The sequence below is a fragment of the Peromyscus eremicus genome, chromosome 10 (genome assembly GCF_949786415.1).
Source record: "Peromyscus eremicus chromosome 10, PerEre_H2_v1, whole genome shotgun sequence".
Taxonomy (NCBI): Eukaryota; Metazoa; Chordata; class Mammalia; order Rodentia; family Cricetidae; genus Peromyscus; species Peromyscus eremicus.
The window spans coordinates 9,462,021-9,475,102 of record NC_081426.1 but is presented as its reverse complement, the minus strand read 5'-3'; the positions used below and the strand labels follow the sequence as shown (position 1 = coordinate 9,475,102).

Genomic DNA, 13,082 nt, shown 5'->3' with positions numbered 1-13,082 from the left:
GTTGTACTAGAGAACAGAAAAGCTGGCGGTGAGAAATCTAGGTGGGGAACTGTTCTGACCTGAAGAAGCAGTATGGAGAGCCTAACTTAAAAAAGGTGTAAGATCTGAAACTGACTGGACACTGGGGTGTGGGGAAGGGGTAAGAGGCGAGGCGAGCACTTTCATCGAACACAAACAATGGTTCTGCCATGGAAAGTGGGGAAGAGCAGAAGTGCGGATGGATATGGGTATCTGTAAGCTGTCAAGTCCTGGGTCATGTTACACAGGTGCCATATGCGTTTTTTCCAGAAAAAAAAATAAAACCTCCATTTATACTACCACTCACCAATAATCTAGATGGATTAATTTAGTATTGCTAGACTTAACATAAAATGATTACTGTTTGGAAGACAAAAATAAAAACTGATCCATCAGCTTATCCTATGAATGAGATTTTACTTGCCAATCACTAACCAGTTTTGAAATGAACGTTAAATTCTTTTCAGCAGTTAATACAGCATCTTTCCTGACCTGTGGGAATACTTTAAAGGCGTTGTAACAGAACTCAAGTACACGTTTGTTGTGTGTGTGCGCACACATGCATTTATGTATTGAAAGACACTACATCTATATCCATGTATCTACACACATCAGTCAATATAGTCTTCATGGCTAACCATGGAAAAATCTAGTAGGTGAGTAGAACCAAAAGCAGAGATCCAGTACACAAATGGAAGAGACAAGTATGGGCTGTATTCTGTGTTTACATGTGTAGGGAAATGAGATATCAACTACACAACAGAATGTGAAGCTATGTGCTGGCTGACACTGCACAATCCTGTGAACTAAATAAAGCTCTGACAGTGTGCACCACTATAGCACAGCAATACTGCCAATCTCACATTTTTCTTTAATAGGTGAATGGAAACTAGGCTACCTGGTGATAAAAGGATGGTCTACAATGCCAAGGAAAGAATCCTAGGCTATCATTAAAAATATGTTCGGAAAAAGTAAAATAAAATAAAATAAAATCGGAAAAAATGAAAGATTCAGAAAGAAGTTTCTCACTTACCCCCTTTAAAAAAAAATATTCTCAACCAAGGTCTCCATGAAATTCAGAACTTTCAGAATTCTACAGAGACCAAACAAAAGATAAGAAAAGCAATACAAATATTATAGTCCTAATAGAAGATGAAAATAAAAATCATTGAAAATCTTTAAGACTTTATTTTGTCCCAATGCATTTCATACTATCCCAAGTTATCATGGGGACTGGATTCCTATGAATCCATGTGAACTTTGGATATGCTACGTAAGGATCAGCAAACTACTAGACAGGGACAGAATTCATCCCACTGCTTTTGAGGTACAGATAAAGCTATGTCTATTCATTCAAATATAATTTAAAGCTGCTTTCAGACTACAAAGGCTGAGTCGAGCAGCTGTGGTAGAGATCAGGTGGTCTGTAAGAATAAATTATTTACTCTAGTCCACAATAAGTTTGCTGAATTCTGGCTTAAACAAGTGGCTGGAGATGCTAGACAGGCAGGTGTATATATATATATATATATATATATATATATATATATATATATATATATATATATATATGTGTGTGTGTGTGTGTGTGTGTGTGTGTGTGTGTGTGTGTATATATATATGTATATATATGTATGTATATGTGTGTATATATGTATGTATATATGTTTGAATTTCAAGAAGACTTTCACTCTGCCTTTCCTAAAGGTCTCTCTACAATTCACAGCCTTGATCATTATAGCTTAGACATGAGATCAGTGCAGGGTGCTGAGGTTGGGGAAGACAGTCTCATGCCTGCTTCTTTATGGATACAGACCAAGACTCATCTGATGACAGAGAATAGGCCTGCTCTACTTGCTTAGGTCAACCTTAGCTTTCTGTTTTTTCATCTGCACTGGCATGTTTTTTGTGGTTATACTCACAAACTGCCAAGTTATAGGCTCATGGTGTCCATCCATGAACTGTTAAAGAAAGTGTTCATATAGTCAACAGAAGAGAATAGAACCATAAAAAACAAGAATGGAAATGGGATCAGTATGTTAAGTGAAAGAAGCCAGACAGGCACTGGCAAGTACGATTTCTCACCCACGGCATTTTCATACAGGATGGAGACTAGCAGATGGACCCAGTAGGGGTGACAGGATAAGGATCAGGTGTAAGGGAAAGTTCTGCTGTGCCACTGAACAGCATCAGCTTTAGCTCCCACTCTTTCATTTATTTGTTCACTGTATTTACTTTGACTGTTAAATGATGTCAAATCCAGGTCTTTGCTTCCCCCACTGTAGGAAGAGCTCCAGTGTAGCTAGAGTTCTCCAGTCCTGCCTGGCCCACGGTCAGGACAAATCTCTCTCACCCACCAGTCCATGAGCCGCTCAGACCCAACCAAGTAAACACACAGAGACTTATATTTCTTATAAACTGTATGTCCGTGGTAGGCTTCTTGCTAACTGTTCTTATATCTTAAATCAATCCATTTCTATTAATCCATAAGTTGCCACGTGGCTCATGGCTTACCGGTATCTTAACATCTGCTTCTCATCTTGGTGGCTAGCAGTGTCTCCTGACTCAGCCTTCCTGTTCCCAGAATTCTCCTCTCTCCTTTTCCCGCCTATACTTCCTGCCTGGCTACTGGCCAATCAGTATTTTATTTATTAACCAATCAGAGCAACACACTTAACATACAGAACATCCCACAGCACTCCAGTCATGGGCTGCAATACTGAAAAGGTTTCTTGGTCTAGTCTAGTCTTGATATACACTTGCAACCGGGGTTGTGTATTTTTTTTTAAATATCTCATCTGAGGAGAGGGTCTACAGCCTTCAACAAATTATTTTACTTATTTTGTATGTGTGTGCCAGTAACAATGACTGAACCTAGGGCCTGATACGTGGTAGGCAAATGCTCTACCACTAAACTACATCTGAAGGCCTCAACTTGGGTTATACCACAGAGAGCACCAACTGTGTAGCCAGCCAATAACTACATTAACTACAACTTTATTCCTGGCCTCCTTGACATTGTCATCTTACAACAGTAAGCTTTTACTCTAAGGAATCAATTAAAAATCAAAGCAATAACTTTTCATTTCCTTTGAAGAAACTTCCTATTGAACTGGAGAGAGCTTTCTTTGTTTCACCTCGCTAAGGTCTTATTCAAGTCCTGATTTGCCTAATCTTCAAGGTAATAATAATATTCTAAGATGAACTAAGGACAAGCACCTGAAATGTTTTATTAGATAAATAGGTTATGACTCTGAAATAAAAAGTTCGTAGGCCTCTTCAATACACTCCCAGCAAAAGTGCAGTTTCAAATTAAGGATGACCAAACTGAATACTGAGAGGAAAATTAAAGTTATTTTTATTTATGTGATCCTTGTCTCAACATTAAGCTTAGAGTAATCTGCAAATACTGAAGATGACCCTCTCAGAGTAAGAACAACAGAAATGACCTAAAGGACACGGATACAGAGCACTGTAACAATTCTTACACATTGGGCTCTAAGAGTCTCATGTGGCCTAGGCCTGATGCTCTTAGCTTTACCTCCCAATGCTGGGGTTACAAGTCTACACCAGCACACCTGGCTGTGTGCAGGGAGGGGGGTGACGGTACCACAGCCCACATGTCGAGGTCATAGGACAAAGTATAGGAACGGAGTCTTTCTTTACGCTACCTATGCTGCAAGGATTAAACAGGGCAGTAGGCATGGTGGAGGAAAGTGCTTTCTCCAGCTGAGCCACCTCACAGTACAGAAATAGCAATTAATGATCTTATTCAAAAGGAAATTCCTGGAGCTGGTGGCCATGTCTAGTGTCCAAATGCACACTTAGCATGCACAAGACCCTGGTTCCATCTCCAGTATAAGCCAAGCAAAGTTTCCCATGGAAAAGCAAGTCCCACATTCTAGAAATGAAGGATGTGACTGCATTTCACCTACTCTTCTAACAGTGAGGCATCAAGGGGTATCATAAACCAAATTCTATACGATGTTTCTGCTAAAAAGTGTCATCTCCTCTTCCTCCTCTCTCTTCCCCTCTCCTTTTTCTTCTCCTTTTTTGATTTTGAGACAGGGTCTTGGCCAGCCCCAAGCTTGAAATTACCCCTGCCTCCACATCCTAAGTGCCAGGATGACTGGCTTGTGCCCCCATGTCCAAGCTAAAGAATGATGCTTGCATTAAAAATTAAGGCAAAAAGCTGACTTGGAAATAATAACAGTTCTCTTCCGATTTACTATACTTCCTTTAGCTTAAAAAAAAGTATCAATAGGCTAGAAAGTTTACGGTGTTGATGTAACATTTTGAAGTAAAAAGTCCTAAAAGGTCCAGTGAGGATTTCTGGGTTCTCTGTAGAATATGCTACAAGATTCTTTAGCTCACCTCCAGATGCCTTTGACCTTTCTTTCAACTTTTCTGCAGCCAGTTCAGCATAGCTGGGAAGTTCTGACATCTTCACTCCGCATCGAGCCTCCGCTATTAGCTGACGGGCCCTCTCTCTCAGCTGCCGACGTCTCTCTTCATCTTGCTGCTAAGATATATTGAACAGTTGCCAGCTCAGTAATTGACAGAAATGCAATTTCATTTTCAATCTGATCATCGTGATAGGAGCTGGGTACAGCATGGTGCTTGGCCCACATTATAAACAGGATGCTCTGCATCAGCTGGATGTCACACCATTTTTAAAGACACCTCAGCACCATCTCCTTAAAACATTTACAAATCATTGTACTAAAATGTCCACCATAAATTTAAATTAAAGAATGTTTGGCAATACATGCTATTAAAGAAAAGGCAGAAATTAGTAATAAAAGAACAGACTTAGAGAAGAAAGTCACAATAATCAGAAGAATTTTAATTAATAGTTTATTTTTCAGGAATAATACTTAACTTGCTATTTTCTAATAAAGGTACTGAGCACTATCTAAAAGACACATTGACACTATAAAATACAGCTACACGATATTGGTCAAATATAGGAATGGTATTTTTTCCATAGAGTAAGAGTAAAGATAGTAGATCAGTTAACAGTTCCAACTTAAAAACTGCCAACGACAACATCATGGTGATATGAAATTCTTTTTCACTACATCTCCTCCTAGATGCACAATAAGGAAAAAAAAAACAACGAAGAAGTCTATAAAGTTTTTGAATTTAAAATTACTCAGACCTACAACAAACCCACTACTGTAGGCTCCCATTGCCTGGATTTTCCCACCATGATGAACTATACTGGAACAGTGAACTGAAATACATTCTTTCTCCTTTGAGCTGCTTGTGTCAGAGCATTTTATGTAGCAACAGAAAAAAAACCAAAACCATAAGACACACATGTAACTATTTTTAAAGTAATGCTTCACTATAACTTTGAAACAGTATATTTGGCCGGGGGGCAGACAAAAGGCACCCTAGCTTTTGCATCACACCTGCAGAATGAGTGGAATCTGGAACTGACAGATTAACGTCGTCTGGTTATGGCGATTGTTGTACGTGAGAATAGGAGGTAAGAACCACACAGCCACAAAGACAAGAAAGCACATGGAACAGAAGGTAAGAACCACACAGTCATAAAGACAAGAAAGCATGTGGAACAGGAGGTAAGAACCACACAGTCATAAAGACAAGAAAGCATGTGGAACAGGAGGTAAGAACCACACAGTCATAAAGACAAGAAAGCATGTGGAACAGGAGGTAAGAACCACACAGTCATAAAGACAAGAAAGCATGTGGAACAGGAGGTAAGAACCACACAGTCATAAAGACAAGAAAGCACGTGGAAGGAAAATACACTAAAGCAGTAGGGACCACTAAAGGCGGTTTGGTGGGTTGGTTTTTTTATGTTGTTTGTTTTCATATGCTTTTTTTTTAAGTTTAGGGAAATGAAAGATTAAGCTAGCAGTAGTGCCTAAATAATACAGATTAACACAGAAGAACCAGAAAGACACGAATTAGCAGGCTTATGAACAGCCCAATGAAGTCACAGTAACATTCAGGAAGAGGAAGTACTAAGAGGAACAGAAAAGAGAAATGCAAGAAACATACTTGAGTCAGGATTGATTTCTGTGCCAATTTTTGGTTAGAGATGTGGATTCAGAAGGTACTACAACTACGGACTTAAAATAAAAATAGAAAACTAAAAGAAACCATAAGGAGCCAATGTTTGGGGTAAAACAGAGTGGGTTTGAAGAAGTAAAGGGACATCCAAGCAAAGGTTTTAACAGAGTCTGAGGCTACGTAAAGCCAGGGCTACAGTGTTGATGGATGGATACATGGAAGCCTGAGAAGTAAGGAGGCTGCCGACTAAAACTGGAGAATATCTGCATTTACGTAAGGGGGGTGCAGAGGAAGAAGAGAACAAGACCACCAATCGATCATGAACATCAAAGTAGAAGAGGCTTTCATGAAAAAAAAAACACAGCTAGGCGTGGTATGCTCACCTTTAAACCCAGCACTCGAGAGGCAGAGGCAGGAGGATTTCTGTGAGTTCAGGGCCAGCCTGGTCTACATAGAGTTCCAGGACAGCCAGGGCTATATGGAGAAACCCTGTCTCAAAAACAAACAAACAAAAACAACCTATTACAGTGAACGTTGGAAGTTGGTCAGAAAATTTAGAAGGGGCAGTCAGGCTTGGTGGACAAGGCAGACACCAGATAGGTGGAACTCAAATCTGCATATTTCTTTACAAATTTTTTTTTGAGGTAGCTAAAAATCAAGAGATTTTGGCATCATCAAATTAGTAAGAGTAGATTACTAGGTGTGTCAGGTAGGCCTAGGGACACACTCTGAAATTCTAGGTAGGCAAACTGACATACTTCCAACTATCAAAAAGAACATAAGAGCACAATGAACTGAATCAGTGAAGTCACACATGAATGAATGAAAACTGTACTTCAATATGATGTAGAACTTACAGTATCATAACTCACAAAATCTGTGAGCACAATAAGAAGACACACGGAGAGACTATATGTAAATAAAAATTAGAAACCTTTAATCCAGAGGTTGGTCTTATTGTCATTAACACTGGGTCAACCACACACCATGCGTGTTTTGATATGATTGTGTACACATTACTTATAATACTCTATCCCAAGTATTAAAGTGAACCCACCAAGCTTCTATAACTTCCATTTTATCCATAAACACAGGGGGACAGAGAAACAGAACAAACAACACAGCAAGAAAGCAGTCCCCAAACCAACCTCCACAAACACAGAATTACACATTATCTCGGACACACCAAGGGAGAGACTGTTCATGATTCAGAGAAATGTAAGTCTGATCCTACTGTTCACAGAGAAAAGGCAGGACTGACAAGGAACGTGGGAACCTTTTCACAAGTTTGAGCTCAAGTGTGCGTGCACACACATACACACACAGGGAGAGAGAGTTGTTGAGAATATACAAAATTGTAATGGTGGAGACTTCTGGGCTCCGTATGTGTGATGTAGCTACTTGAGGATGCTTACAGGTATAGCTGAAGCACTTGGAGGCAGAGAAAGGAGGATTCTGAGTGTGAGGTGAGCCTGGGTTACATAGCAAGACTCTGATTCAAAAGTGGTCTTTTTATTTTAATTTTCTATAATGCAAACAAACTATCCTTGTAATACGCGTTATTTTAACGTAAGAACTGTAGAAGAGAAGGAGGGAGATGAGATGGTAACTTCTTGGGGTAGGACAGTGAACAAGCAAAAGAGAGGTCTAACATTCAAGAGAAATTTTCTTAGCCTTTGGAAACAAGCTCATTTGTAAGCAGAGGAATCTACAACATGCAGCGTAAGCATGAAGACATAAAAATAATATACAAAAACCTTTCACTGGTTATCAGTCTTTCTGAACTCTGAATATACACTATGAATAAAGGAAAATAAGGCTTGATGATATTTTAGTGATAATTACTGATACTTCCTGAGCTTTCATGTGCTAAGTGAAAGCTATATTTTCTATTCATTATTCCACTTAATTCTTACACCCCGTTCTTTTTAACTAGTGATAACAGGCTTCAAGTCCCATTGACACACAAATAAAACATTCAATAGTTCAACCCATGTCTGTTTGACTCCAGGGCCCTTGCTCTTAACTATTAAATTATTTGATCCCCAAAATGTCAAGTTAAAAACAGATGTGGTAGCACACATCTATAATCCCAGAATTTGGGAGATGGAGGCAAGAGAATCAGGAATTAAAGGGCAGCCTTAGTTAACATAAATTCTAGGCTAGCCTGGGCTATAGGATAACCGGTCTAAAAAACAAACCAACCAACACCCAAAATCAAGAGGCAGGTGAGATGGCTCAGTGGGTAAAGACACTTGAGCTGGATCCTTGGAACCCACAAGGTGGGAAGAACGCTCCTTTCTGACCAGTGCTCTCTGACCTCACAAGCATGCTGTGGCATGTGCATGAACTAACTCCCAATCCCAAACCAATAAACAAATACAATATTTTTTTTTTAAAAAAAGGAAAATCAAAACAGCCCCCAAAGATCAAGTACAATGACCAGCTAAGAAAGCTGAGCCTTCACTAACCCTGTACCCTTCAGACTTGAGGAGAGTGGGAACAGTAATAAAAACCATGATTTAATATGCTGCAGGCAACAAGATTTAAGCCAATTTCATTACATGAATAATAACTTCTTACAGCGCTAGGGTATGATGATTCAGTCTAAGATGAAGTAGTCTTTGGTCATTTTAACTGAGTTAAATGATTCTACCTTTCCAAGAACAAAATGGGAACCTACATTTTTCTCACAAGCTAACACTCCCAAATGTTGCTGAGAGCTCACTACTTTAAGTATGACTTAAAGTAGGCAATCATTAATAAAAACAACTCTAAACACTAATCACCACACTTTATCAATTTCCATGTAAATTGTTTGTTTGTACTTATTTATCCATCATTGTTCTCTGCACAATAGAAAAATGCAAATGAACAAATCAGAATGCAGCCCTAATGGGACTTTCTGTTTATAACCATTAGCCCAGAGGTGTGCTGTAATTCAATTCTCAAGTAGCAAGATTTAGCCTCATTAACAGACTGCAAGGGCAGGTTACAACTCATAAAACCCTACAGTAAACAAAGTTTATAGACACAGCGCAAAATCTTGAGCCTGATTGACAGAATTCTAGTTCCCTATCAGATTGCCTTAATTTACTTTTCTACTAATGTCCTTATACCACAGAGACAATTTTGCTTGGGCCCACAGCTCTCTAGTGGGATGGCATATCTGTATTGTTTGTTTTCTCACCCTAAAGAACCAACTGAGAAAATAAAAGATAATTGTTAAAAGTCATGGGAATGGAGCTCAATGGTAGAGCATTTGTCTGTCTGTGAAAAGCTCTAGGTTCAATCCCTAGCACCATGGCTCCCCATCCCCACAAAAAGTCATGAAGGAAAAACTTGCAATTATATCAATTGATTGCATAAACAATATTAGTTTAATTGGTAGTCCTAAATTTTCAGTTTCTTCATGATGAGAGATTCATTCTAAGTAAAACTATTTCATTTACATGTAGGTTCCACTAAAAGTCAGATCATGGGAGTTGGAGCTACAGCTCAGTTACTGAATGTTTACTTCACATGCATGAGATCTTGCATTCAATTCCCAGAAACACACAATTTGTTTAGCAATATTTAAATAATAGATGGCAACAAAATCTGTGAATTTTTATCGTATTTACTAAAAGTGGCTGTACTGTTCATGTCCAAAGACAACATGACCAGAGCATAGGGCCAATAACCACTTTATTAATTTAGTAAAGCATTTTAGTGCAAACTATTCAAGTATGTTGGTAATATTTGTGATGATGTTTTGCCTATATTTAAGCACAGAACTGTGTTTTTGCTATCTTTTTTGACCAGTCTGCACATGAAATAAGACAAGGACTGACCTGCTGTCCTGAGTAAACCATCAGTTCACTTGTGAAAAGGCCTCTTCTCTGAGGTGCAAGGGCACACCAAGTTAGAGGGCTGCCATCATTAAAGGGAAGCTGGACACATGGCAAGTCTAACTTCCATTGACTTCTCACTACATAAAGCTGAATTAGTTAGGTACTGTTTCTAAGACATTTGCCTTTTTCTACAGAGTTAGAATGACTTAAGAGGTCTATCTTGCCTTTCTACAATGAATGTACTACAGGTAAAGTCTGATGGGAGCGTATTTTGGGAGGCCTTCCTTCCCATGAGTATCATTACAACGACCTTTTGAGGAAATGCTAGCGTGTTTTCATACACTGTGTGTGTTGCCTCTGCTCTTCACAGTGTTGTGTGATAGCTACCGACATCTTGACTGATAGAAACAATCTCACTTAAATACACTGCTTAACATCATACACATTACAACTGCCATAGTAAGAAATAAATTTAGTGTCATCTTGAAATTTCAAAGCAATGATCTATATAATGGATTACATAATCCATACTTCTAGCATTTTTCAGAGACCCCATTATTATTGTGATATTAGAAGTTTTCGTTCTTTCCAATCAGTTCAAGTGCTCTTTGTGGTACTCAGGAAGACAGGGGAGGCAAACTAATTTGTTTATAGTCATTTAAAACCTGGGTCCCAATCTTGAATTAGAAACCCCTAGGAGAGAGGTGAGGCCAACGAGCCTGCACTTCAATATATCAGACAGAAAATATCACACAGAAGCTGGGTCAGAGCTAATAACTTTGGACACTAACTAAAAAATACCCAGCCTTTCACCGCATGTCTTGAGGCTTCAGTTTACCGTTTTCCTTATCGTGCTGAAATGGTCTATGATCTGCTACAGAGAGAGGCACTAGTAAAACTTGACGAGTTATGGACAAACTCTTCTAGAATAAGTAATGTAATTCCTTGTTTCCTTTCCATAAAAATGTATTGGTATGCAATTTTTATATTTCACAGTTCACCGACATCTAGGCAAGCTTTCTTCCACTGCTTCAATGGCGTTACTTTTAATTTTATCCTCCTTAGCTGTAGTAATTAAAGTGATCAGCAGTGGCACCCCAGCAGCTCTGACACGGCGACAACCCCCTAGCAAACTCTGCTCTTAAAGGGAAGGAGAAAAAGACTAGTTTCATTTCACAGAGAACAAGAAACCCAAGCCTCCCCAACCCTCAACTTTATTCAATTGTTCTTTCAGCCGCCTTCGGATCTTAAGAATCAAATAGAAATGGCTGCTATGGGGGGTCCTTTTTATTCTGGCCGCAAATGTCACAGAGTGACATTACTTTAGGCCAAAAATGTGCCATGGATTTGCAAAGGTGAATTAGAACATGAGAAACTGTCAGTGTAGTTTCTGAGGTCATTACCCACCAAGGGTGTCTTTACAACAGGAAATAGTTCCATTCAGTCACTTGAAAAAAGTCCTTCTGCGTAAGAAACGTGCATCTATTATATTTTCACGAAAAAAAGCTTTAAAAAAGATATCAGACAATATTTGTATCCTTACCCCATAAAAACTTTTATAACTGAACAACTCCCCCTACCCCACTGACAAAACCCAAAGTCTGAATTTCTTTCTTGTGTTGGCTCTAGTGTTTCCTACAGTTTTAGTAACTGGACTTTAATTAAACTAAATAAGTTTTTGACAGAAAAAAATTTTATTTAGTGCTTCTCAAAATGGTCCTTAGAATTCCCCAATTTTATAAGAAACTAAGAAAAAGAACTTGATTGTCATCTTTTCATCAACAGACAGGAAGCTAAGCTCTCTTATTAGTACCAAGTACGGACCAAAAAAAAAAAAAAAAAAAAAAAAATCCATGCTTGTCCAGAGGCAAGGATTACCAAAGCTCACCTATTCACCTTCTACAGAAAACAGAATAAAAAAATTACCAGGACTTTAGAGGTCTGGGTAGACCACTAGATATTTTACTGCCAACCTGGTCAGCTCTTGACTGAATAAACAGGATTTAGGGTGAAACATTAAAACTGTTTAGCAGATCTTTTCAGTTCATTTCAAACTTTTCTTATGCTGGTTTTATAATATAAGCAGACATGCTTTAAATGACCACACCTGCTCATTCTCTGGGGATGGTCTGATCTCTGCTTCTCTAACAAAAGAAGAAAGAAAAAAATCAGCCTTTCTTATTGCAAAACAGAGGGAAAGTCAGACTCGTTCTCAAGTTTGCCCCATCTGGTCAGATTAAATCTTTGATCAGCCTCAGGGATTACATTTATTTCTGTAGTAACCAGTAAATTTTGGATTTGTTTCAAACACATAGGCAAAATAGTAAAAGAACATAAATTTAAGTTTGAGATTTAGTTTTTTAATAGGAATAGGAAATATAAAAGGCCTAATTCAGGAAAAAACAGACATGTATTTCAAGAATGTAGATTTCATTAATAGTCAACTCATGAAATTGAAAATATCACACTCTAGTTTTTTCATGATCCTCCTTTCAAGATAGACAGTATTATTTTTAGCTGTAGCACCTGTTTTGCTGAGCACTATAACATGGCATACACAAATGGAGAATTCTACACATAAAAGAGCATGATTAAATTAATAGTACTAAGAGGGCCTTTCCTTTAACTATCTCTGGAAGCAAGCTGGGACAGAATGTTTTATATTCTCAATCAGTAATTATTTTGTTTCACTTATTTAACTAATATTTAAGAATTCCTAGTAGCTACTATCTTTCTCTAAAAAATAATTATTTTAGGATTATAAAAGCAATTATGTTGTGTTTTTGAAAACTTCAAACTGCATTAGCAGAACTAATGGAAATAGTTTGGGCCTCCAAAAAGAGAGCCCTTTGATAATTTAATTCCTCTTTTCTTTGTGAAACTGATAACTTCTTAGTTTAAAAAAATTATAAGGAAAAGAGAAGAATGGCTGAGTAAGTATCACCTTGTGCTATATCCAAGGCCTCTTGCTGCTGCTTGTCTGGCTGCTCTTTTGTAGGCAAAAAGGAGCTGAACGCTCTCTGGCTCCTTAGATCTGGCCCAACAAATGCACTGCCAGTCAAGCACATGGATCTAGCTTAAAACCCAGTGTGAGCCTAAAAGAAGCCAGTCAGGCTGGCACCTACTCATGCAGAAGGAGATAGATTTGTCATGACAGGCTGATTATTCAATGTAAAGAAACAGTTT

General features: G+C 38.3%; 1 protein-coding gene across 13 annotated transcripts in view; it reads right to left on the bottom strand.

Annotated features, from left to right (window-relative positions):
- The window catches only part of Ehbp1 (EH domain binding protein 1), a 275,408-nt gene that overhangs the window by 52,496 nt on the left and 209,830 nt on the right, over window positions 1-13,082 (bottom strand). For 10 of the 13 annotated variants that reach the window (XM_059275363.1, XM_059275366.1, XM_059275368.1 and 7 more), the window contains one exon: window positions 4,393-4,540. In XM_059275363.1, coding sequence (XP_059131346.1) covers window positions 4,393-4,540 — 148 coding nt within the window. The remainder of the gene's footprint in view (window positions 1-4,392; window positions 4,541-13,082) is intronic. The other 3 variants (XM_059275364.1, XM_059275356.1, XM_059275361.1) reach the window with 1 other exon arrangement.